This window comes from Bufo gargarizans, chromosome 6, assembly GCF_014858855.1.
Source record: "Bufo gargarizans isolate SCDJY-AF-19 chromosome 6, ASM1485885v1, whole genome shotgun sequence".
Taxonomy (NCBI): Eukaryota; Metazoa; Chordata; class Amphibia; order Anura; family Bufonidae; genus Bufo; species Bufo gargarizans.
This window is the reverse complement of record NC_058085.1, coordinates 367,828,566-367,854,589: the sequence shown is the minus strand read 5'-3', so window position 1 is coordinate 367,854,589 and position 26,024 is coordinate 367,828,566. Positions and strand designations below refer to the sequence as shown.

General features: G+C 44.1%; 1 protein-coding gene across 4 annotated transcripts; it reads right to left on the bottom strand.

The window, feature by feature from the left end:
* Positions 1–1,500: 1,500 nt before the first annotated feature.
* FOXJ2 (forkhead box J2) lies at positions 1,501–26,024 on the bottom strand. 4 transcript variants are annotated; one of them, XM_044297618.1, is made up of 11 exons: positions 25,813–26,024; positions 18,092–18,410; positions 17,913–17,987; positions 11,140–11,220; positions 10,744–10,875; positions 6,478–6,616; positions 5,637–5,846; positions 5,451–5,552; positions 4,929–5,153; positions 3,339–3,449; positions 1,501–2,079 (listed from the first exon to the last, which is right to left on the bottom strand). In XM_044297618.1, exons 2-11 carry the CDS (start codon positions 18,404–18,406, stop codon positions 1,976–1,978), a joined length of 1,494 nt encoding a protein of 497 aa, XP_044153553.1. In that variant the 5' UTR covers positions 18,407–18,410; positions 25,813–26,024; the 3' UTR covers positions 1,501–1,975. The 4 variants fall into 4 exon arrangements, with proteins under 4 accessions (XP_044153553.1, XP_044153551.1, XP_044153552.1 ...); XM_044297616.1 differs by lacking the exon at positions 25,813–26,024 and adding an exon at positions 25,353–25,795; XM_044297617.1 differs by lacking the exon at positions 25,813–26,024 and adding an exon at positions 25,353–25,795 and having other exon boundaries at positions 6,487–6,616.

Sequence of the window (26,024 nt, the reverse complement as noted above, 5' to 3'; positions counted from 1 at the left end):
GAAGAGTACTTATAATACAATGATGTGGTCTGCCTGAAGATGACCCTGTATACACTCCCTTCGAAACTATGCTACTGGCCATTCGGTGGTTAACACCTGGTTAACAGCAAGACATTGATTGACCAGTGCTCTTCAAGTCTTTTAAACAAGTAAAATGACTATTGAGTGGCCAAGGCCCATCAAGATTTAAACCGTCTGATTTTTATAACTAGTAGACTGTGCCCACACATGACCAAGATCGCCATTAACTAGTGGACTGTGCCCACACATGACCAAGATCGCCATTAACTAGTGGACTGTGCCCACACATGACCAAGATCGCCATTAACTAGTGGACTGTGCCCACACATGACCAAGATCGCCATTAACTAGTGGACTGTGCCCACATGACCAAGATCGCCATTGACTAGTGGACTGTGCCCACATGACCAAGATCGCCATTGACTAGTGGACTGTGCCCACATGACCAAGATCGCCATTGACTAGTGGACTGTGCCCACATGACCAAGATTGCCATTGACTAGTGGACTTTGCCCACACATAATCTGGATAACCATTGACTAGTGGACTGTGCCCACATGACCAGGATCGCCATTGACTAGTAGACTGTGCCCACACATAATCTGGATAACCATTGACTAGTGGACTATGCTCATATGACCAGGATCGCCATTGACTAGTGGACTGTGCCCACATGACCAAGATCGCCATTGACTAGTGGACTTTGCCCACACATAATCTGGATAACCATTGACTAGTGGACTGTGCTCACATGACCAGGATCGCCATTGACTAGTGGACTGTGCTCACATGACCAGGATTACCATTGACTAGTGGACTGTGCCCACATGACCAGGATCGCCATTGACTAGTGGACTGTGCCCACACATAATCTGGATAACCATTGACTAGTATATTGTGTCCATATATGATCAGAAAAACCATTGACTACTGGACTGTGTCCACTATGACCAGGATAATCATTGACTAGTGGAGTGTGTCCACTATGACCAGGATAACCATTGATTAGTGGACTGTGCCCACATGTGGCCAGGATAATCATTGACTAGTAGACTGTGCCCATCAACCAGCCATGGATTCTCCGATCCTGAACTACTCATCACTGTGGTGGTCTTTGTCTTCTGAGATTAGCTCCATACTAGACAAGTCTACCGTGACTTGCGTGCCCGGGAACCATCATTGCCAGTCCTGTGACGATCCAAGATGGAACCCAACCCTGGAATTCGCCCCAAAACAAGAAGTGCTGGAGGGAGTTATTATACAGAAAAAAAAAAGCCTTGTTTTTGTGGTGCGCAAACCATGAAGCCACGCATGGCGTTGTAGGGTCCACTCAGTGCCACATACCACTACAGCAATGAACTTCACAACAAAACGGTTAAACCATAAGAGACATCTAACATGAAACTGTAGCAATACAAAGAGGAAGGACAATCGCGCGGCTTTGCGAACAGTTGTTTCCGGGATTTTGGGATAGGGCTCTGTCCAGAGACTGGGGGAAAGTCTGTAGGAAATCTCACCAACGTCTCAAGTCCAAGATGGCTGCAGACTCCTTGGTTAACACTTTGTGCTGTGCAATAGGTGTACGCTTTATAAATAAGTTGGCCTTGGGTGGAGTGGCCACCCAGCCTTCCGCTCCCCAGAGACACACGGAATGCCCTCTCCCACGGTAACACCGGATCACCTTGGCACTGGGAAATACTAGGCGGTCGGAGGAAGTCGCCGTCCTCGCCGTTTCTCTTACTCGTCAGTGTCACAGAGGGAGAGGTTGAAGAGTCTGTGTGTGGGAAGGGTCTTCATGAATTGTCTCCTTATCCAGTGAGGGGCCCATTGGCCCTGATTGTCGGGCGAAGATATACATTTATATATTTATATATATCTATACACGTGGAGGGAGGATTTAACCCTCGCCTTGATTTCTTTTGCATTCCGCCTGGGGTTTTGCAGTGCAGAGTCTTTAAGCGATAGAGTCCCAATCAAAGTCGTCTTGTATTTCTTCGCTGGGCGGATAACGGAGTACCTGGCGAGTTGGCGGATACATAGGGCGTTGAGAATGGCGACCTGTGGGTTGGAAAAGGATCGGTGAACACTTCAGGAAGAAGTTTAGAAAACTACAACCCCCTCCCCATCGTAATGGCGATTCCAGTTTATCCCTGCTTAGTTTATAATTGTTACCAAGCTTCCAGCCGCCATATCACAGAAGCGCGGCGCCACCTAGCCACAGCTCTGGCTAGTGTGTGGGCTGCAATACCAGACACACCTCATGGGTAAGGGTGGCGCTGTTTCTGGAAGAAATCACCCATGTTTTATTATAATCGAGACCCTTTTTCAGCTGTCTATACATTTACTGCCTACTAATAAAGCTGCAGTGTAAAGTATAGGGGAGACCACAGATGTTAGGCGCAGCCAAGAGATGAGAGGTGGATTTCCGACGACCATAGACACCAATAGACAATGCAGGGCTCATGCACATGACGGTATGTATTTTGCGGTCCGCAAAACACGGATCTGCAAAAAAATCCGTGTTGCATCCGTTTTTTTTTTGTGCTGATCCATTGTAACAATGCCTGTCCTTTTCCGCAATATGGACAAGAATAGGACATGTTCTATATTTTTTGCGGAACGGACATACGGACACGGAATGCACACTTTTTCCTTTTTTTTTTTTGTTTGTTTTTTTAAAGCCCAGTTGAAATGAATGGTTACGCATACGGACCTATAAAAAAAACGGAACGGAAACGGAAGCAAAACACGTTTGTGTGCATGAGCCCTAAAGCATTGGGGACCCAACGCTAATGGCTCAGATACCAATGGACGTTTCACCTAAAGTCCTTGACCGTGGCTCCATCCTAATGAAGCAGAGCTGCAGTATAAAGCATTGGGGGCACAGAGCTCAGCTAATGGGCATATTTTATACTACCTCAAACAATGCAGCTGAATCTGTAGTCTGTTCACTGCCATGCCCTAATGGAGCTGCTGTGTAAAGTGTTGGGGGCCCAAAGCTGAAGGCTCAGCCTAATATGAGAAAGGGGGTTGGTTTCAGACTGATAGACAGTGCTGCTAAAACCGAAGTCATTGAACATGGCCCTGTACTAAAGGAGCAGAGCTGCAGAGTAAAGCATTAGGGGCACAAAGCTGCAGGTGTGCATTTCAGTCTACCTTAGTCTCCAGTAGACAATGCAGCTAAGCTGGAGTCTGCAGTCCTATCAGCCAGCATAGCTAAACATCCGTAGTGACCTCCCCCTTGGACATCCCCTTTAATTTCCCTGATACACAGACCCTCATCTGGACGATTGCATTTATTTCCCCGCAGGCCTCACCTTGTTGGCTGTATGTTGGGGGGGCCTGGGTTTGAATGGGAAACCCAGGGGGTGCAATGAAATTGTGACCACAGGATGCCGGAAGCTGCTGGTTCTGCCCGTAGGAGGTAACTGAGGGTAAAAAGAAAGAAAACCCGTCATAAATAATCGCTAGAATACATACACTACCCGTCCAGGGAGATATATGTGTAAATCTGGGGGGGTTCCCAAAAAAAAAGTCATCTTCCATCTTAAAGGGGTTGTACAGAATTAGAAAAATATGGCTGCTTTCTTCCAAAAACAGCGCCACACCTGTCCAGAGGTTGTGTCCGGTATTGCAGCTTCATGAATAGATCAGATCCGTAATACCGTATGTGAAAGCGAGCGGCCATGTTTTATATAATTCTTTTAAAGGGTTCCCGATCATTGTTGTCCTCCAAATCGCCTGCGCAGAGTTAAAGGGGTTCTCCAATCCTACAAAAAAAAAATGTCCCACTGCAACCCCCGCTGTTCCTGCAGTGATGACGTCATGTTCACATGACCGCTGCAGCAAGTCAGATGCATGAAGGGCATGCGACCGCTGAGGCCAGCGACTGGCTGCAGCGTCAGGTCAGCGTTGAGTGCCAAATGACCATGGCGAGCCCAGCCAGGGGCAGCGGAGACATTTTAAGGGTCCATTCACACGTCCGTTTTTTCTTTCCTGATCTGTTCCGTTTTTTGCGGAACAGATCAGGACCAGATCTGGACCCATTCATTTTCAATGGGTCCTGAAAAAAATCGGACAACACAATGTGTGCTGTCCGTTTCCGTTGTTTCGTTCCGCATGTCCGATTAAATATAAAACTTGTCCTATTCTTTTCCGCAAAAATCGGATCTTGGTACAATACAAAGTCAATGGTTCCGCAAAAAACGGATGACATTCGGATGTCATTACGTATGTCATCCGTTTTATGCGGAATCCGTTCCTGGAAATTAAATCCTGCCACAGAAATCACTTATTCACTTTTTTTTTTTTTTTTTCAAAGAAATCCAAACAACTTTGCTTTGTGAAATTTATACATGTTTCCGTTTTTTGCGGATGACATACGGAAACATTTTCAGGAACAAGGGATCCGCAAAAAATGGACCGAAATTCGGGATATAGAAAAATACTGACGTGTGAATGTAGCCTAAAGGTAAGTTTTTCTTGTTTTCTTTTTTCTTCTTATTTTACAATACCCCCTGCGTCCTGCCTAATAAAAAAATAAAATAGAAAAACCCCTTGTAGAGTTACTATTCCCTGCATTCTGCCCGCACAGTGCCACCTGCTGTCTGTCCCTTGTCTAGTTTCTCTGTCCTGCTCACTGAGATGGAAGCACGTGCTCGGTTGTATCCTTCAACTAACACCCTCTGCAACGGAAAGGACACACTCCCTGAGCAAGGACACGCCCCTCTAAGCTGTCAGCTTGAAATAAAAGGTAGTAGAGCAATTTGAGCAATGACGGGGGAGATCTCTGGATCCGTGTGAGGTACAGGGCGGTACTATATGATGTCTGATTTTTTTTTTTTTACAATCATGATGGTATAATCCGGGGGGTGCAGCTGCTGAGATCCCCCCCCCATCATGCCTACCTGCCATGGTATGACCTGGCTTTGCCCCCTGGAGTGCGCAGGCGCTGCTGGTGGTGGGGGGCAGGCACTGAGCCTGGCAGGACGCCGCTTGTCCATGTGAGGAGCCGGGAGGCAGGAGTCCGGTGTGACTGAGCAGGTGACTTAAGGAGTCGCACAAGCTGGCGATGTGGTGCTGATCCAGGCTCCAGTTCTTCAGTTCTGCCTGACGTAGACTCTCCATCAGGTCTGGCCAGAGGAGAGATCAATTAATAAGAGTGCCCCTTTAAATCACACGTCAAATATATTTTATACTCCAGTCACACCCAAAGCTGCATTCAGAGTTCTGCTGCGAGTGTAGTTCTGGATGGGACTAGGGGGCAAGGCGAAATGTATCGCTATGTTGTTTCTAAATGATCAGACAGTTGCCCCCTTGTACTATACATTATGACTACTTCTTACAAACGTTACTTCCTTCGCTCTCCAGTAGGGGGACCCACGAGCATCATTCCCAGATATTACCCCCCCTCTTAATTGCAGGATTACCTGAGAACTGGGACAGATCCACGTTTGACCAGTCCAAATTGCTGACCATTTTGAAGCTTTCCTTTAAGGAGTCTATGTTGGAGCACCAGTCACTGGGAAGTCCTGGGGGGGGAGAAGAAAGTAATTGCAAGCTCTTCTGCCAAGACAATGGATCTAGTAATGGCAGACTTCACAGACAGAACGTACCCATAGACATCCCGGTGGCAGGGGGGCGAGGCATTTGCTGGGAGGGCAGGTAGGGCGGCTGCTGGTGCTGGCTTTGATGGTGAGAAGAGGAGGGCGCGTTCATGGTGGGGACGTTGTGGGGGTGCAGCGAGGAGGACTCCCCCGAATTCTGCTGGTACATGCAGCAGCTTGACGATGGCGGCTGTACGTCAGTGGGGAGAGGTGACAGCCCTGGATGGAGAGATGAAGAATCACTATCTGCCGGCCAAATCCTAACATACTTGGGTTATTTTCAAGATCTCTGCTTGCTTTCAGCGAAGAGGGAACATTTGTTGTTTACAGTCAGACCCAATATGGCTAATCTCCGGACTATATAGCAGGGATGCTCAACCCGCGTCCCTCCAGCTGTTGTAGAACTATAACTCCCATCATGCTTTGCTGTAGGCTGTCTGGGCATGCTGGGAGTTGTAGTTTTGCAACAGCTGGAGGGCCGCAGGTTGGGCATCCCTGCTATATAGAAGGGCCAAGACTAGTAGTGCGCCACCTGCCTCCCTCCTGCTGTTGTAGAACTACAACCCCTAGCATGCCAAGTTACCCAGTGGCTGAGAGTTGTAGTGTCATGACAGCTGGATGCAGTCGTCCCATTGCAGTGCATGTAAACTTGAACACCCCTATTCATTGACGGCGAGCAGAGATGTTGAAAATGACGAGAATTTCAAACAAACTGCGTTACAAAGTTGCAGGATTTTAAAATGTACAATGATTAATTTGCATAATTTATGAAGCGATAGCCGCTGTATGACGGGTTCTGTGTATCCGTTCCGCCCACGTTCCTGCGCCCCCCCCCCCCCTCCATTCTCACCCTGTTTACCCTGCAATGTACGGTATAGGCTGCGGAAGGAACAGCTGAGGTCGGGGATCTCCGAGAAGGAAAACTTGTAGCAGTCGCTGTTGTTGTAGGATGAAGTCCGGGAGTCTGTTGGCATATGAGCAGAGGCAGCCTGCAAGACAGAGAGGGGGGGGCACTTATTACCATGGCAACGGCCAGAGCAACCAAGACATTCATATCCTACTACTGCTATACACAAGGCGGGAAAGACACAGCTAAGAAATCAATTGTCTGTCAGATCAGATAGTAGCCTCAAGTATTTATACTTCTATACATAGCAGCAGTATTATTGTAGTTATATTCTTGTACATAGGAGGCAGTATTATAGTAGGTATATTCTTGTACATAGGAGCAGTATTATAGTAGTTATATTCTTGTACATAGGAGCAGTATTATAGTAGTTATATTCTTGTACATAGGAGCAGTATTATAGTAGTTATATTCTTGTACATAGGAGCAGTATTATTGTAGTTATATTCTTGTACATAGGAGCAGTATTATAGTAGTTATATTCTTGTACATAGGGGCAGTATTATAGTAGTTATATTCTTGTATATAGGAGGCAGTATTATAGTAGTTATATTCTTGTACATAGGAGCAGTATTATAGTAGTTATATTCTTGTACATAGGGGCAGTATTATAGTAGTTATATTCTTGTATATAGGAGGCAGTATTATAGTAGTTATATTCTTGTACATAGGGGCAGTATTATAGTAGTTATATTCTTGTATATAGGAGGCAGTATTATAGTAGTTATATTCTTGTACATAGGAGCAGTATTATAGTAGTTATATTCTTGTACATAGGAGCAGTATTATAGTTGTTATATTCTTAACCAAATTTATTTTTATTCAAAGAGTAAGGCAGATCAATCAATCACAAACCATCGTAGCATCACTGGTAAGGCATAGTCACAAATCAGCCATGGACGTGACCACAAATGCATGTCAGTGCAACACATTGTGTACAAAATGATACATCAAATGTGACAGACAATAAAAATCTAATATAACACAAATAAGAGGAAAAGAGAGGGAAAGAAGGGAAAGGAAGGGGGGGGGGGGGGTAGGGGAGTTTTCCCCAACTCCGTCAGGGGAACTTCCTATATGTCTTCCAGGGCGACCAGATTTTCAGAAAGCGGGAACGCGTGCCAGATTCCCAGTGGGCCAGCTCTTCAAACCTGTAGATCTGATCCACCTTATCCCTCCACATCGAAACAGTGGGAGGTTCAGTATCCTTCCAAAGCAGCGGGATGAGCAGTCTCGCCGCCGTGATGAGCATAGTAGGAAGATCAGATCTACAGGGGGAAAGCGAGTCATTAGGGCACCAAAGCAGGATCAGTTTAGGATCCAGCTTAACCTGCTGAGCACACACCTCATTTATCAGAGCTTCTATACTGGTCCAGAACGCTTTAATCTTTTCACAGTGCCACCAAATGTGTGACAGAGAGCCTACGTCTTTTCTACACCTCCAGCACTCACTTGGGAAATCTGCGTTAAGCCTATGCAAAAACTCCGGGGACTTGTACCATCTCGTAAGCAGCTTATACGAGTTTTCTTGTACCTTAATACAGCGGCTAAAGCCGTGAGAGTGCGTAAGGACAAAAGCCCTTTCCGGGTCTGTAAGGTGGATGGACAATTCCCTTTCCCATGAAGAAAGGAAATGTAGCTCAGGAGGGGAGGCTGAGAGTAACTCCTTATATATGGTAGACAGCGGTTTAGGGATCCTACGGGCATCTGATAGTCTCCTAGACAGCCAAGAGGGGGTACCAGAGGTGGTGGGGGGTGGTAGCTTAATCATCTTAATCTCCTTCTGCAGGGCAAAACTCTGCAGGAAGGAAGCTTTTTTGACTTTAGGGTCATTCAAGACCGTGGACCAATCCAGGGACCCATCCGGGGACCGGATCTCACTTAAAGGGATCTCGGCCAAAAGAGGCCAGATACCTGAGGGCTTCTCAGCTTCCGGATGGACATAAAACTGTAAAGAGGAAAGCGGAGTACCCGGTATGGGAAACTCAAGTGTTCTATCCTTAAACTGCTTGGCCCACTCAACAAACATACCCTTCCATAGGAGTGGCAAATAGGAACTACCCGGAGAACAAGGGGACAGCCCCCAGAGAATCCGCTTCATTCTAGTGGAGAGCAGGGAGCGCTCAAGACACACATATGGAGCACTATAAGTGCTATTGAGGAGGGATAGACCTCTAAATAGTTGAAAGGCCACATAGTAGGAACGTATGTCGGGCAGACCAAAGCCGCCAAACCTACTCTCTCTGGTCAGCACCGAATAAGCAATTCTGGAGGGTTTACTTCCCCACAAAAAGAGGGAGAAAACTCTGCAGATGTCTACAAAAAATGAGTGCGGCAGCCAGATAGGCAACACCTGCAGAAGGTACAAAAATTTAGGAGCTATAAAGGTCTTGAGGTAGTTCCTCTTCCCACACCAAGAAATAAACGGCAGTTTAATAGAGTGCAGCTGCTTCCTAACTGAGGACAATAAGGGGGCATAATTTAGAGCAAATAGTTGTTATATTCTTGTACATAGGAGCAGTATTATAGTAGTTATATTCTTGTACATAGGAGCAGTATTATAGTAGTTATATTCTTGTACATAGGGGCAGTATTATAGTAGTTATATTCTTGTATATAGGGGCAGTATTATAGTAGTTATATTCTTGTACATAGGAGGCAGTATTATAGTAGTTATATTCTTGTACATAGGAGGCAGTATTATAGTAGTTATATTCTTGTACATAGGAGCAGTATTATAGTAGTTATATTCTTGTACATAGGAGCAGTATTATAGTTGTTATATTCTTGTACATAGGAGCAGTATTATAGTAGTTATATTCTTGTACATAGGGGCAGTATTATAGTAGTTATATTCTTGTACAGTATTATAGTAGTTATATTCTTGTACATAGGAGCAGTATTATAGTAGTTATATTCTTGTACATAGGAGCAGTATTATAGTAGTTATATTCTTGTACATAGGAGGCAGTATTATAGTAGTTATATTCTTGTACATAGGAGCAGTATTATAGTAGTTATATTCTTGTACATAGGAGGCAGTATTATAGTAGTTATATTCTTGTACATAGGAGGCAGTATTATAGTAGTTATATTCTTGTACATAGGAGGCAGTATTATAGTAGTTATATTCTTGTACATAGGGGCAGTATTATAGTAGTTATATTCTTGTATATAGGAGGCAGTATTATAGTAGTTATATTCTTGTACATAGGAGCAGTATTATATTAGTTATATTCTTGTACATAGGAGGCAGTATTATAGTAGTTATATTCTTGTACATAGGAGGCAGTATTATAGTAGTTATATTCTTGTACATAGGGGCAGTATTATAGTAGTTATATTCTTGTACATAGGAGCAGTATTATAGTAGTTATATTCTTGTACATAGGAGCAGTATTATAGTAGTTATATTCTTGTACATAGGGGCAGTATTATAGTAGTTATATTCTTGTATATAGGAGGCAGTATTATAGTAGTTATATTCTTGTACATAGGAGCAGTATTATAGTAGTTATATTCTTGTACATAGGAGCAGTATTATAGTTGTTATATTCTTGTACATAGGAGCAGTATTATAGTAGTTATATTCCTGTACATAGGAGGCAGTATTATAGTAGTTATATTCTTGTACATAGGAGCAGTATTATAGTAGTTATATTCTTGTACATAGGAGGCAGTATTATAGTAGTTATATTCTTGTACATAGGAGCAGTATTATAGTAGTTATATTCTTGTACATAGGGGCAGTATTATAGTAGTTATATTCTTGTATATAGGAGGCAGTATTATAGTAGTTATATTCTTGTACATAGGAGGCAGTATTATAGTAGTATATACATAGGAGCAGATACATAGTTATATTCTTGTACATAGGAGCAGTATTATAGTAGTTATATTCTTGTACATAGGAGGCAGTATTATAGTAGTTATATTCTTGTACATAGGAGGCAGTATTATAGTAGTTATATTCTTGTACATAGGAGCAGTATTATAGTAGTTATATTCTTGTACATAGGAGCAGTATTACAGTAGTTATATTCTTGTACATAGGAGGCAGTATTATAGTAGTTATATTCTTGTATATAGGAGCAGTATTATAGTAGTTATATTCTTGTACATAGGAGCAGTATTATAGTAGTTATATTCTTGTAGTCGGTGCTGAGTGCTGATTACAGTCTGTGTTACACATTGCTCTTGGTAACTTACCTGGCTGTAGCTGGGGAGGGTTGAGTTGCCCTCCATGTGATGACCTTGAGTGTTTTCTGTAGGTAAGGACACATCACTGGTGGAACTCATGGGGCTTTTATTGACCTCCGGTTCGGGGGAGTCCTGGGAGAGCTGTGCATAGAAATCATTACATTATATGACTGGGAGACATTCTGTGTATTGCTGACCATAGACATACTGTCTGGTCTTGTTTGTACAGGCTGCCATAAATGCAGGGCAGTGGCTGGAATTAGTCTTCCCTTCAGCCCTTACCCTTGAAGTCATCTTGAAGTAAAGACTGCAATTACTTCAGTACCATTTTATTAGGTATATCGCTCACAGTGCAATTCCTTAATGTAATATGTAGTGATGCTGCCATGACAGGTGTCTGCTTACCTCATCGTCGAGGTGTGGACGCTTTCTGCGGGGGAGGGCTACATCTTCTTTGGGACAGCTGTCAATCATCCAGTACGATCCCTGGAAATTAGGTGCCAAAGATAAACATATGTATTTTTTATCACAGTACTGTAGATAACAGATGTAGATGTCACTGACAGGGGTATTGGTGGACAGTAAACTTTAAAGGGGTTTTTCTGGGATTTTAATACTGATGACGTATCCTCTGGATAGGTCTTCAGTATCTGATCGGTGGAGATCCGACACCCGGGACCCCGGGCAATCTGCTGTTTGAGAAGACAGCGGCGCTGCTGTGAGTGCCTCGGCCTTCGTGCAGCTTTTCCTAGGCTATTGACGACACAGTGTGATAACAAGTACAGTTACTATATTTTGTAAGGCGATGTGGAATGTCCGCGATCGGTGGTAATGCTGACTGTGGGCTTTTAACCATTCAGATGCTGTGGTCATCTGAGGTGCATCTGGAGGCACAGAAACCAGGAAGCGCGCAGATCGGGGGAGCCGGGTGCAATGGAAAAAACTTCCCGGGCTCAAAGGAGTAAAATCTAGGAAAACCCTTTTAAAGGGGTTGTCTGGGTTCAGAGCTGAACCCGGCCATATCCCCGTATTCTCCCATTCAGCCCCTCTGACATGAGAATCAAAGTATTTCATGCTCCGATGCTCTCCCTGGCCCTGCACAGCTAGGCGGGGAGGCTTTCTCCTAGCACTGTTCCCGATGACGTCACCAGCACTGATGGGCGGGCTTTAGCTCTGACCTTTAGCTCTGCCCATTAGTGATGGTGATGTCACCAGGCTCACTGCTAGGTGGAAGCCTCCACCTAGCTTACCCATGGAGAGCCCGGTTGGTCACTGGATCTAAAAAAAAAAGAGCATTAGGGGGTGTTATTTCCAAGAAAAATAAAATCATGGACATTCTTTCCATTAGTATGAGGTGTGTTTGTGTTTATACAGTGCTGCCCATAATTATTCATGGCAAATTTTGACTCAAAGTTACTTTTATTCAACCAGCAAGTCATTTTCTGACGGGAAATGACATAGGCGTCTCCCAAAAGATAATAAGACGATGTACAAGAGGCATTATTGTGGGGGGGAAAAACATTTCGCAGCTTTTATTTACATTTGAGCAAAAAGTGTCCAGTCCAAAATTATTCCTACCCTTCTCAATAATAGAAAAGCCTTTATTGGCTATTACAGCGATCAGACGCTTCCTATAATTGCAGACCAGCTCTTTGTCTCCACAGGTATTTTTGCCCATTCACCTTTAGCAATGAGCTACACATCTTCCAGGTTGGAGGGTCTTCTCGCCATCACCCTGATCTTCAGCTCCTCCACAGATTCTCAATTGGATTCCAGTCTGGACTCTGGCTGGGCCACTCCGAAACGTTAATGTTGTTGTCTGCTAACCATTTCTTCACCACTTTTGCTGTGTGTTTTGGGTCATTGTCATGCTGAAATGTCCACTGGTGCCCAAGGCCACGTATCTCTGCAGACTGCCCGATGTTGTCAGTGAGAATCCTCATGTATTGCTCTTTTTTCATGGTGCCCTTTACTGTGATTAGGTTCCCTGGTCCATTGGCTGAAAAACACCCCCAAAGCATTAGGTTCCCACCACCATGTTTGACAGTGGGGATGGTGTTCTTTGGGTTGAAGGCTTCTCCTTTTTTACGCCAAATGAAGGAAACATCATTGTGACCAAACAATTCAATTTTTGTTTCATCTGACCATAACACAGAAGACCAGAAGTCTTCTTCTTTGTCCAGATGAGCTTTTGCAAAGGCCAAGCGAGCTTTTGTGTGCCTGGTCTGCATCCGTGGAACCCAGCAGTGTGCAGTGTCCGTTGGATTGTCCGCCTTGAGACATTGCCACCAGCAGAGCCCAGATTCACCAGAATGGCCTTGGTGGTGATCCTTGGATTCTTCTTCACCTCTCTAACTATCCTCCTGGCAGCACAGGTGTCACTTTTGGCTTCCGACCACGTCCTCTGAGATTTTCCACAGGGCAGAACATCTTGTATTTTTTAATAATACTTTGCACTGTAGCCACAGGAACTTGAAAACATTTAGAAACATTGTAGCCTTTTCCTGACTTGTGAGCAGCCACAATGCGCAGCCGCAGGTCCTCACTGAGCTCCTTTGTCTTAGCCATGACTGTCCACAAACCAACTGCAGAGAGCTGCTGGTTTTCACCGGTTGAGTTGATTAAAACAGCTGTTCCCAATTAATCAGGGTAATTAGGAGGCTTTAGAACAGCTTGGACTATTTGGAATGGTATAGAACTTTAGATTTCCCCACAGAATGTGACAGTTTGTGAAGGGTATGAATAATTTTGGACTGGACACTTTTTGCTCAAATGTAAATAAAAGCTGAGAAATGTTTTCCCCCCCCACAATAATGCCTCTTGTACATCGTCTTTTTATCTTTTGGGAGACACCTATGTCATTTCCCGTAAAAAAATTACTCGCTGGTTGAATAAAAGTAACTTTATGTCAAAATTTTCCAGGGGTATGAATAATTATGGGCAGCGCTGTATATATATTGGAGTGCTTTCTCTTAATTTCTTTTTTTTTAATCTGTTGGATCCTTGTACTTGAGAGGGATTGCATTTTTGAATTTTTATTTTTTTTTTCAAATTTTTAGCATTTAGATTTTTTTTTTGTGTGCTGCTTATCGTCTTCTATTACTATATATATATATATATAAACAAAGAAAATCCGCAGCACTCCTTGAAGTATAAAAAATGTGTAGTTTATTCACACATGTCGAAATTTGACAACGTTTCGGTTCTTTCACAGAAACTTTCTCAAGTCAGGTGAACATAAAGTGCATAAGTGCAAGTATAAATACATCATCACATTGTTACCCATTACTTCATCAACCGATGCCACCGCCGTGCACTCCGCTTCTAGGACACGTTACAATTCATTCATTAACTCCACAGCTCAATGTGTTTCCTCATAATTTCCATATCGATGGTGATTATTCATAGTCATGATAGGTGTATAAAAGTGCATATAATAAAGTGCAAAGTGCAATATAAACCCTAAATACTATAATACCTTGCTGGGAATGTATGTAATGGAAAAGGAGGAGATGGCGTCTTAACTTCTATGGAGGCACGCCGCGACTCCGCGTCTATTCCTCCTCAGTGCGCATGTGTCAGTCCTTCCCCCCTTACGACGCAGTGTATAACCACCGTGCGTTACCCGTAGGCGGAGACCCAGCGTCGTGACGTCCGATCAGCTGCGTCAGCGCCTACCACGCGCAACATGCGCGCGCCAGTGTGCTGCAACAGTCACCCGCGCCACGTCACAGGTCTATTCCGCCATTTTTCATTAGGGAACTCGTTTGGGCAATACCTTACGCGTCTCTTTCTCCTTCTGTTCCGTGTTACCTAAATTATCACCCAGCTAAGGTAAACCCCCGAATTATAAATTCAAACAATACAAATATGCAAACACATCGCATTAGGACGTGGATAAATCCCTGTAACCTCCATTGGGTCCACCCCATACAGCATGCTAGATACATCAGAGCATAGGCACTACAGAGGGGTATTAACTGACCATCCCTCCTGTCACCCTAAATTCGACATTTAACCCTTTGGGTTTCAGAGTATCCAACCGAAAAATCCACCTAAGCTCAGTTTTCTTAAGAATGGTTAATCGATCTCCTCCTCTCGCTAATGGTTTTACATGATCCAAGATCATAAATCTCAGGTCATTTTCCTTATGATTTTTTTCCAAATTTTTTTTCGACACCGGCAAAGCTCTTCTTTTATTCCTGATGGATTGTCTGTGGTTATTTAACCTGGTTTTCGTGTCGCATGTGGTTTCGCCCACATAGAGCATTTTGCAAGGACACCATAACACATATATCACGAATTTAGGGTGACAGGAGGGATGGTCAGTTAATACCCCTCTGTAGTGCCTATGCTCTGATGTATCTAGCATGCTGTATGGGGTGGACCCAATGGAGGTTACAGGGATTTATCCACGTCCTAATGCGATGTGTTTGCATATTTGTATTGTTTGAATTTATAATTCGGGGGTTTACCTTAGCTGGGTGATAATTTAGGTAACACGGAACAGAAGGAGAAAGAGACGCGTAAGGTATTGCCCAAACGAGTTCCCTAATGAAAAATGGCGGAATAGACCTGTGACGTGGCGCGGGTGACTGTTGCAGCACACTGGCGCGCGCATGTTGCGCGTGGTAGGCGCTGACGCAGCTGATCGGACGTCACGACGCTGGGTCTCCGCCTACGGGTAACGCACGGTGGTTATACACTGCGTCGTAAGGGGGGAAGGACTGACACATGCGCACTGAGGAGGAATAGACGCGGAGTCGCGGCGTGCCTCCATAGAAGTTAAGACGCCATCTCCTCCTTTTCCATTACATAAATTCCCAGCAAGGTATTATAGTATTTAGGATTTATATTGCACTTTGCACTTTATTATATGCACTTTTATACACCTATCATGATGATGAATAATCACCATCGATATGGAAATTATGAGGAAACACATTGAGCCGTGGAGTTAATGAATGAATTGTAACGTGTCCTAGAAGCGGAGTGCACTGCGGTGGCATCGGTTGATGAAGTAATGGGTAACAATGTGATGATGTATTTATACTTGCACTTATGCACTTTATGTTCACCTGACTTGAGAAAGTTTCTGTGAAAGAACCGAATTGTTGTCAAATTTCGACATGTGTGAATAAACTACACATTTTTTATACTTCAAGGAGTGCTGCGGATTTTCTTTGTTGTCTTCCGTCCTGAATCGAGGGACCACCGCGGGCACCTTACAGCTACAGCTGCATGTGAAGGGAGGGCTGCCTGACCTTTTCTATGGATATATATATATATATATATATATATATATATATATATATATATATATATATATACAGGTCCTTCTAAAAAAATTAGCATATTGTGATAAAGTTCATTATTTTCTGTAATGTACTGATAAACATTAGACTTTCATATATTTTAGATTCATTACACACAACTGAAGTAGTTCAAGCCTTTTATTGTTTTAATATTGATGATTTTGGCATACAGCTCATGAAAACCCAAATTCCTATCTAAAAAAATTAGCATATCATGAAAAGGTTCTCTAAACGAGCTATTAACCTAATCATCTGAATCAGCTAATTAACTCTAAACACCCGCAAAAGATTCCTGAGGCTTTTAAAAACTCCCAGCCTGGTTCATTACTCAAAACCGCAATCATGGGTAAGACTGCCGACCTGACTGCTGTCCAGAAGGCCATCATTGACACCCTCAAGCAAGAGGGTAAGACACAGAAAGACATTTCTGAAGGAATAGGCTGTTCCCAGAGCGCTGTATCAAGGCCCCTCAGTGGGAAGTCTGTGGGAAGGAAAAAGTGTGGCAGAAAACGCTGCACAACGAGAAGAGGTGACCGGACCCTGAGGAAGATTGTGGAGAAGGACCGATTCCAGACCTTGGGGGACCTGCGGAAGCAGTGGACTGAGTCTGGAGTAGAAACATCCAGAGCCCCCGTGTACAGGCGTGTGCAGGAAATGGGCTACAGGTGCCGCATTCCCCAGAAACAGCGGCAGAAGCGCCTGACCTGGGCTACAGAGAAGCAGCACTGGACTGTTGCATGTCATTCGGAAATCAAGGTGCCAGAGTCTGGAGGAAGACTGGGGAGAGGGAAATGCCAAAATGCCTGAAGTCCAGTGTCAAGTCCCCACAGTCAGTGATGGTCTGGGGTGCCATGTCAGCTGCTGGTGTTGGTCCACTGTGTTTTATCAAGGGCAGGGTCAATGCAGCCGCTATCAGGAGATTTTGGAGCACTTCATGCTTCCATCTGCTGAAAAGCTTTATGGAGATGAAGATGTCATTTTTCAGCACGACCTGGCACCTGCTCACAGCGCCAAAACCACTGGTAAATGGTTTACTGACCATGGTATTACTGGGCTCAATTGGCCTGCCAACTCTCCTGACCTGAACCCCATAGAGAATCTGTGGGATATTGGGAAGAGAAAGTTGAGAGACGCAAGACCCAACACTCTGGATGAGCTTAAGGCCGCTATCGAAGCCTCCTGGGCCTCCATAACACCTCAGCAGTGCCACAGGCTGATTGCCTCCATGCCACGCCGCATTGAAGCCTCCTGGGCCTCCATAACACCTCAGCAGTGCCACAGGCTGATTGCCTCCATGCCACGCCGCATTGAAGCCTCCTGGGCCTCCATAACACCTCAGCAGTGCCACAGGCTGATTGCCTCCATGCCACGCCGCATTGAAGCCTCCTGGGCCTCCATAACACCTCAGCAGTGCCACAGGCTGATTGCCTCCATGCCACGCCGCATTGAAGCCTCCTGGGCCTCCATAACACCTCAGCAGTGCCACAGGCTGATTGCCTCCATGCCACGCCGCATTGAAGCAGTCATTTCTGCAAAAGGATTCCCGACCAAGTATTGAGTGCAGAACTGAACATAATTATTTGAAGGTTGACTTTTTTTGTATTAAAAACACTTTTCTTTTATTGGTCGGATGAAATATGCTAATTTTTTTAGATAGGAATTTGGGTTTTCATGAGCTGTGGCCAAAATCATCAATATTAAAACAATAAAAGGCTTGAACTACTTCAGTTGTGTGTAATGAATCTAAAATATATGAAAGTCTAATGTTTATCAGTACATTACAGAAAATAATGAACTTTATCACAATATGCTAATTTTTTTTAGAAGGACCTGTATATCTCTATAAGAGTCATCATAGCTCACCTTTCCCGGGTCGTCTCTGGGACGCGGCACTTTCCTGAAACATTTATTTAGTGACAGGTTGTGGCGGATTGAGTTCTGCAAAAAAGAAATAACATTATAACATTGTGATAAAAAAATACATAGATAATTTATACTTTTGATATAACGATGGAGAGCATTATACAGAGAGGTGTGATTACCTTCCACCCTACACCGGCATTGCGGTAATAGGGGAAGTTGTCACAGATCCAGCGATAGATCTCACTGAGGGTCATCCTCCTGGCAGGTGCAGAGTTTATTGCATACTGGATGAGATTGGCATAACTATAAGGGGGTTTTCCATCACGGTGTGCCGCCGCCTCCTCCTTAGTTAACATGGCGTTGGGGTCAGTGGGAGATCCAGGTCCTTTTCTTCCTCCGCTGCCCTGCTGTGACCCTTTCATAGCAGCCTGGATGGTCAGCTGCGGGAGCCAGTCTATAGAGGTCAGGCTGCTACCGAGGTCCGACGCCATCATGAGGCTGAGAGGGAAAAGAGCGGGTAAGAATGTCATGAAATCAAAATTTAATGGGATGGTCTCTAAAATGTGACATGCAAATATTTGTTGGCATGTAGAGATGTGAACGCGTGGGTGAGCATAGAATAAACTATTATAATACTGCTCCTATGTACAAGACTATAACTACTATAATACTGCTCCTATGTACAAGAATATAACTACTATAATACTGCTCCTATGTACAAGAATATAACTACTATAATACTACTCCCATGTACAAGAATATAACTACTATAATACTGCTCCTTTGTACAAGAATATAACTACTATAATACTGCCTCCTATGTAAAAGAATATAACTACTATAATACTGCTCCTATGTACAAGAATATAACTACTATAATACTGCCTCCTATGTAAAAGAATATAACTACTATAATACTACTCCTATGTACAAGAATATAACTACTGTAATACTGCTCCTATATACAAGAATATAACTACTATAATACTACCTCCTATGTACAAGAATATAACTACTATAATACTGCCTCCTATGTATAAGAATATAACTACTATAATACTGCCTCCTATGTACAAGGATATAACTACTATAATACTGCTCTTATGTACAAGAATATAACTACTATAATACTGCCTCCTATGTACAAGAATATAACTACTATAATACTGCCTCCTATGTACAAGAATATAACTACTATAATACTGCTCCTATGTACAAGGATATAACTACTATAATACTGCTCCTATATACAAGAATATAACTACTATAATACTGCCTCCTATGTACAAGAATATAACTACTATAATACTGCTCCTATGTACAAGAATATAACTACTATAATACTACCTCCTATATACAAGAATATAACTACTATAATACTGCTCCTATGGACAAGAATATAACTACTATAATACTACCTCCTATATACAAGAATATAACTACTATAATACTGCTCCTATGTACAGGAATATAACTACTATAATACTGCTCCTGTGTACAAGAATATAACTACTATAATACTGCCTCCTATGTACAAGAATATAACTACTATAATACTGCCCCTATGTACAAGAATATAACTACTATAATACTGCCTCCTATGTACAAGAATATAACTACTATAATACTGCCCCTATGTACAAGAATATAACTACTATAATACTGCCTCCTATGTACAAGAATATAACTACTATAATACTGCCCCTATGTACAAGGATATAACTACTATAATACTGCCTCTTATGTACAAGAATATAACTACTATAATACTGCCCCTATGTACAAGGATATAACTACTATAATACTGCCTCTTATGTACAAGAATATAACTACTATAATACTGCTCCTATGTACAAGAATATAACGACTATAATACTGCTCCTATGTGCAAGAATATAACTACTATAATACTGCCTCCTATGTACAAGAATATAACTACTATAATACTGCTCCTATGTACAAGAATATAACGACTATAATACTGCTCCTGTGTACAAGAATATAACTACTATAATACTGCCTCCTATGTACAAGAATATAACTACTATAATACTGCCTCCTATGTACAAGAATATAACTACTATAATACTGCTCCTGTGTACAAGAATATAACTACTATAATACTGCTCCTATGTACAAGAATATAACTTCTATAATACTGCCTCCTATGTACAAGAATATAACTACTATAATACTGCCTCCTATGTACAAGAATATAACTACTATAATACTGCTCCTATGTACAAGAAAATAACTACTATAATACTGCTCCTATGTACAGGAATATAACTACTATAATACTGCTCCTATGTACAAGACTATAACTACTATAATACTGCTCCTATGTACAAGAATATAACTACTATAATACTGCTCCTATGTACAAGACTATATCTACTATAATACTGCCTCCTATGTACAGGAATATAACTACTATAATACTGCCTCCTATGTACAAGAATATAACTACTATAATACTGCTCCTATGTACAAGAATATAACTACTATAATACTGCTCCTATGTACAAGAATATAACTACTATAATACTGCCTCCTATGTACTAGAATATAACTACTATAATACTGGCTCCTATATACAGGAATATAACTACTATAATACTGCCCCCTATGTACAAGAATATAACTACTATAATACTGCCTCCTATGTACAAGAATATAACTACTATAATAATGATCTTATTTCTATCAGTACATTTCAGTCACTAGTATTAACCAAACACAATTCTCCCACTTGTGGCTCATCTGCTAGTCTGACAGTCTCTTTGCCATCTCTTCACAATACCAGACATATGGGCCTAGATTTTCTGTTTAGCGGAACAACTGCATAGAATACTGATTTTCTGCGGACCTATTGACTTTCAATGGGTCAGTTGAAAACTCGGCTAATGCACCGTTTGTCATCCGCGTCCACGTCCGTGGTTTTAGTCTGTCTAAAAAATATAACCTGTCCTATTTTTTTCACGGAAAACAGTTTGCGGACCCATTCAAGTAAATAGGTGCGTGAAAAAACGCGGAGCCACAAAAGATTGTCATCCGCGTCCGTTTTTTTCCTATCATTTGCATGGCAAACTTGACTTAGATTTTTTTTTTTTATTTCCTTCATGTCTGGAGATCCTCCAAAAACCAAGGAAGACACACGGAAACAAAAACGGACACGGATAAGGGAACAACGGAACCCCTTTTTGCGGACGGCAAAAAAATACTGTCGTGTGCATGAGGCCTTAAAGGGAAGGTCAACACATGACCGCTAGTTTATAGATAAAAGTTTTTGAGTGGATTAACTTCTTTCTATATTAGTATAGGGGCTTAGGTTTCTGATGGAGATCTCCAAATTCCCTGCACATACATAGAGTTACATGGTAAAGTTCTGGTTACCTGCATTCACCACTAGAGGGAGCTCACTGTATTCCGACATCAATGAGTTCCTTGTATATACAGTATGCAGTGAGCTCCCTCTAGTGGTGGATACAGATAGCCAGACCCGTATCACGTAACTTTGTGCAGGGGATTTGGAGCTGTGTATTGTTTCAAATATACTGTTCTGAGGATATATTAATACAATAATCAGAGCTGTCCGGTGACAGAAATTCACTTTAAACTATTACCACATTATTTTCACATACACTTGAAACAAATAGAGGCCAGACAAAAAGCCACCAGTCTACCAACACTTACTGTAGACAGAGGCCTGATCTGCCAACTGCTTCGGGTGACAGCGTACAGTATATCAGTAGTAGTAGTGCACAGTACAATAAATACAATGTTACAATCTATAAGATTTTTCAGTCTGTGTTGACGCATTGTGTCTAGTCGTCTATCTGCTGTGTGTTGTCACAGTGTGTCTACTCATCTTCCTCTGTGTTGTCACATTGTGAACCATATCTGACCACCTGGGTTGTCAGGCTGTATTTCTGGATCTGTCCGCCTGGGTTGTCAGGCTGTATTTCTGGATCTGTCTGCCTGTGTCGTCAGACTGTATTTCTGGATCTGTCCTCCTGTGTCGTCAGGCTGTATTTCTGGATCTGTCCGCCTGTGTCGTCAGGCTGTATTTCTGGATCTGTCCGCCTGGGTTGTCAGGCTGTATTTCTGGATCTGTCCGCCTGTGTTGTCAGGCTGTATTTCTGGATCTGTCCTCCTGTGTTGTCAGGCTGTATTTCTGGATCTGTCCTCCTGTGTTGTCAGGCTGTATTTCTGGATCTGTCCTCCTGTGTCGTCAGGCTGTATTTCTGGATCTGTCCGCCTGTGTCGTCAGGCTGTATTTCTGGATCTGTCCTCCTGTGTCGTCAGGCTGTATTTCTGGATCTGTCCGCCTGTGTCGTCAGGCTGTATTTCTGGATCTGTCCTCCTGGGTTGTCAGGCTGTATTTCTGGATCTGTCCTCCTGGGTTGTCAGGTTGTATTTCTGGATCTGTCCGCCTGTGTCGTCAGGCTGTATTTCTGGATCTGTCCGCCTGTGTCGTCAGGCTGTATTTCTGGATCTGTCCTCCTGGGTTGTCAGGCTGTATTTCTGGATCTGTCCTCCTGTGTCGTCAGGCTGTATTTCTGGTTCTGTCCTCCTGTGTCGTCAGGCTGTATTTCTGGATCTGTCCTCCTGTGTCGTCAGGCTGTATTTCTGGATCTGTCCGCCTGTGTCGTCAGACTGTATTTCTGGATCTGTCCTCCTGTGTTGTCAGGCTGTATTTCTGGATCTGTCCACCTGTGTTGTCAGGCTGTATTTCTGGATCTGTCCGCCTGTGTTGTCAGGCTGTATTTATGAATCTGTCCGCCTGTGTATTGCCATATTTTTTTAGATTCTTGTCTGTCTGTGTTATCACATTGTATCCATGACTGTAACTGAGTTGTCACACTGCAGCTAAGCACCTGCCCCTTTTTGTGTTGTCACATTGTATCCATGCATCTGTCCATCTGCATGTTGTCTACACATCAGTCTGTGTGTTCTCATATAGTATGTATGCCTCTGTCCATCTGTGCGTTGTCATATATGTGTGTACTGTATCTGTCTGTGTGTTCTCACATTGTATCTGTGCATCTGTCTGCATGTTGTTTCTGTATTACTACATCCTGTTGTATCTGTGCAGCTGTGTGTTGTCACACTGTATCTTGTAGCCTGTTTGTCTGTGTCATTTGTCTTAAGTATTGTCATGTATATAGCAGCTTGTCCATGTTGTAACTAGATCTCTGTCTTGTGTTTTGTATCTAGACATCTGTCTGTCTTGTGTGTTGTCACGTTGTATCTAGATATCTGTCTGTCTTGTGTGTTGTCGCGTATCTAGACAACTGTCTGTCTTCTGTGTTGTCACGTTGTATCTAGACATCTGTCTGTCTTGTGTGTTGTATCTAGACATCTGTCTGTCTTGTGTGTTGTCGCGTATCTAGACATCTGTCTCTCTTTTGTGTTGTCACGTTGTATCTAGCTATCTGTCTCTCTTCTGTGTTGTCACGTTGTATCTAGATATCTGTCTCTCTTCTGTGTTGTCACGTTGTATCTAGACATCTGTCTGTCTTGTGTGTTGTCACGTTGTATCTAGATATCTGTCTCTCTTCTGTGTTGTCACGTTGTATCTAGATATCTGTCTCTTCTGTGTTGTCACGTTGTATCTAGATATCTGTCTGTCTTGTGTGTTGTCACGTTGTATCTAGACATCTGTCTGTCTTGTCACGTTGTATCTAGGTGCCTGTCTAGTGTGTTGTCATATTGTATCTAGATGTCTGTCTCCTGTTGCATGGTATCTAATTGTCTGTGTGTTGTCACGTTGTCTTAATTTTAAGGTGCCTTTGAGGAGGGAAAAAATAAGTAAATGCCCCGTGTGCAGTGCCGGTCGCTCTATTTGCCCTACATATTATATTACATTTCCAGTTCTCGGTCGTTTTCTCAGACTTACAGTTTCTGCCTGCCGCCATCACTTACCGGCCTGCCTGCCCGCCCCACAATACAGCGCTGGCTGCACGGTCTGCATTACTGCTGCCCATTACCTGGCACACTAGACCAGTACCTACATTCCTGCCTCACGTTTCCTAATACTGACCTGTATTACTGGTGACTTACCTTCATGTCCTTCATTGCTTGCCTTCTTACCTGTCTGCCCTGACCTACCAGCCTCTGCTTGCTTGCCCAACAGACGCCAACAATTGCTTACCTGCCCGAGTCCTATAACCAGGGTCTGCCTGACCGTCTTCCTCGCACCCCCAGCACTTGCTTGCATTCCCCACATAACTTACATATGCCTGCCGGTCCCGTTCATGCGTCCTGCTCGTTACCTGCATCCGCTTGCCTTCTGATCCTGCTATACACGCAACAACTGACCTGCCAGTAACTGTCCACCCAACATTCCCAGCACCTGCTGGGAATTACCAGCCCCACATCACCACCACTTACTTGCCTGCATACACCATTAACCAGCCCCTGATTGCTTGCACACCTCGCCTGCTTTCCTTGCTACCCTGTCTACCCCACATTACCAGCACTGGCCTGCATGCCCCAGACCCGGTCTGCCTGCCTTCCCCCCGCCACCACACCTGCTTGCCTACCCACCCCAGTATACATGCATGTCCCCTGCCCTTTATTACCTTCCTGCTCGTCTACCCCACATTACCAGCACCCGCTTGCCTATCTTCCGTACATTCCCGGCTCCTGCTCGCATGTCTGCCCCACATTTCCAGCACTTGCCTGCCTGCTTTATTAAGCCAAGCCCGGGTTTGCCTGCCTACCCCACCTTACCAGCACCTGCTTGCCTTCCTGCCCCATTAAAACAAGGCCCAGTTTGCTTCCCTTACTGCTTCCACGGGCACCTGCTTGCCTACCCACTCGCCCACTATACATGCAGTACCCTTGCTTGCCTCACTATACTAGCTGCCTGCCCTTTATCACCAGCGCCCGCTTGCTTGCACCCCATTTCCAGCACTTACCTGCTTCCCCTAGTAAACCAAGACCCAGTTTTGCCTGCTTTTCCCGCTTCCCCAGAACCTGTCTACTTACCCCACATTTCCAGCAAGTGCTCTTGTGCCTACCCCACATTACCAGCACTGGCCTGCATGCCCCAGACCCGGTCTGCCTGCCTTCCCACCGCCACCACACCTGCTTGCCTACCCACCCCAGTATACATGCATGTCCCCTGCCCTTTATTACCTTCCTGCTCGTCTACCCCACATTACCAGCACTCGCTTGCCTATCTTCCGTACATTATTTCCCCGCTTCCCCAGAACCTGTCTACTTACCCCACATTTCCAGCAAGTGCTCTCGTGCCTACCCCAAATTACCAGCACCCACTTACCTCCCTGCCTCAGTGAACCACGACCCAGTTTGCCTGCCTTCCCTGCTTCCCCACCCCACATTGCCAGCACCTGTTTGCCTGCCCACCCCACATCAAAGCACCCGCTTGCCCGTCTGACAAGCATCATGTTCACTGCCGGTCTCGCCTACGCGTTTCGGTGCCCGTCTACCATCTTTATCTGCTGCTGCTGTCCCCCTGTCTCGGTCTGCCCACATGTCTCGATGCGTCTCGTCCGCCTCTACGCGTCTCATTGTCTGTCGGTGCCCGCCATCACATTTGCAGCGCGTTTCCGTCTGCCCGTGCCAGTCTGTGCTTTCTCGTCTCTTCTTGGCCAGGTTTCCACCGCCTGCCCGTTCAGTCGTCAGTGCCAGACGCATCAGCTGTCAGTCTTCCCCGTCAGTCGCCCCTCTACCTGTCAGGCTATTTGTTTGTGGCGCTGTCAGTGGCCACATGTTGACACGGGCGGGCGTGTGTGTTTGGAGCTGTCACTGCAGCGTGTACCTGCCCCGGCGGCGTGTGTGTACGAGTGTCTATAATTATCCGCGTGTGAACACATCTGTCTGGAGCTGTCACTTCTGTCTCTGCGTCTCCCTTTTGCTTCCTCCTCACCCTGGTTCCCCTCCTGTTGCCTCTGACACTTTGCGCCTCCTCTCTTGGTCTCTTCTTGGGGGGTCGCCCCCTCTCCTCTGCACAGGCTGGGGAGGGGGAGAGGCAGATTTCTGATGGAGGGGGTGGGGGATCCAGACAGATAGAGGAGGACTTTCTGCTTCCTGCAGGGTTGGGTTTTCTTCCGGGCCATAAGTCTGAAAAAGGAGGGGAGG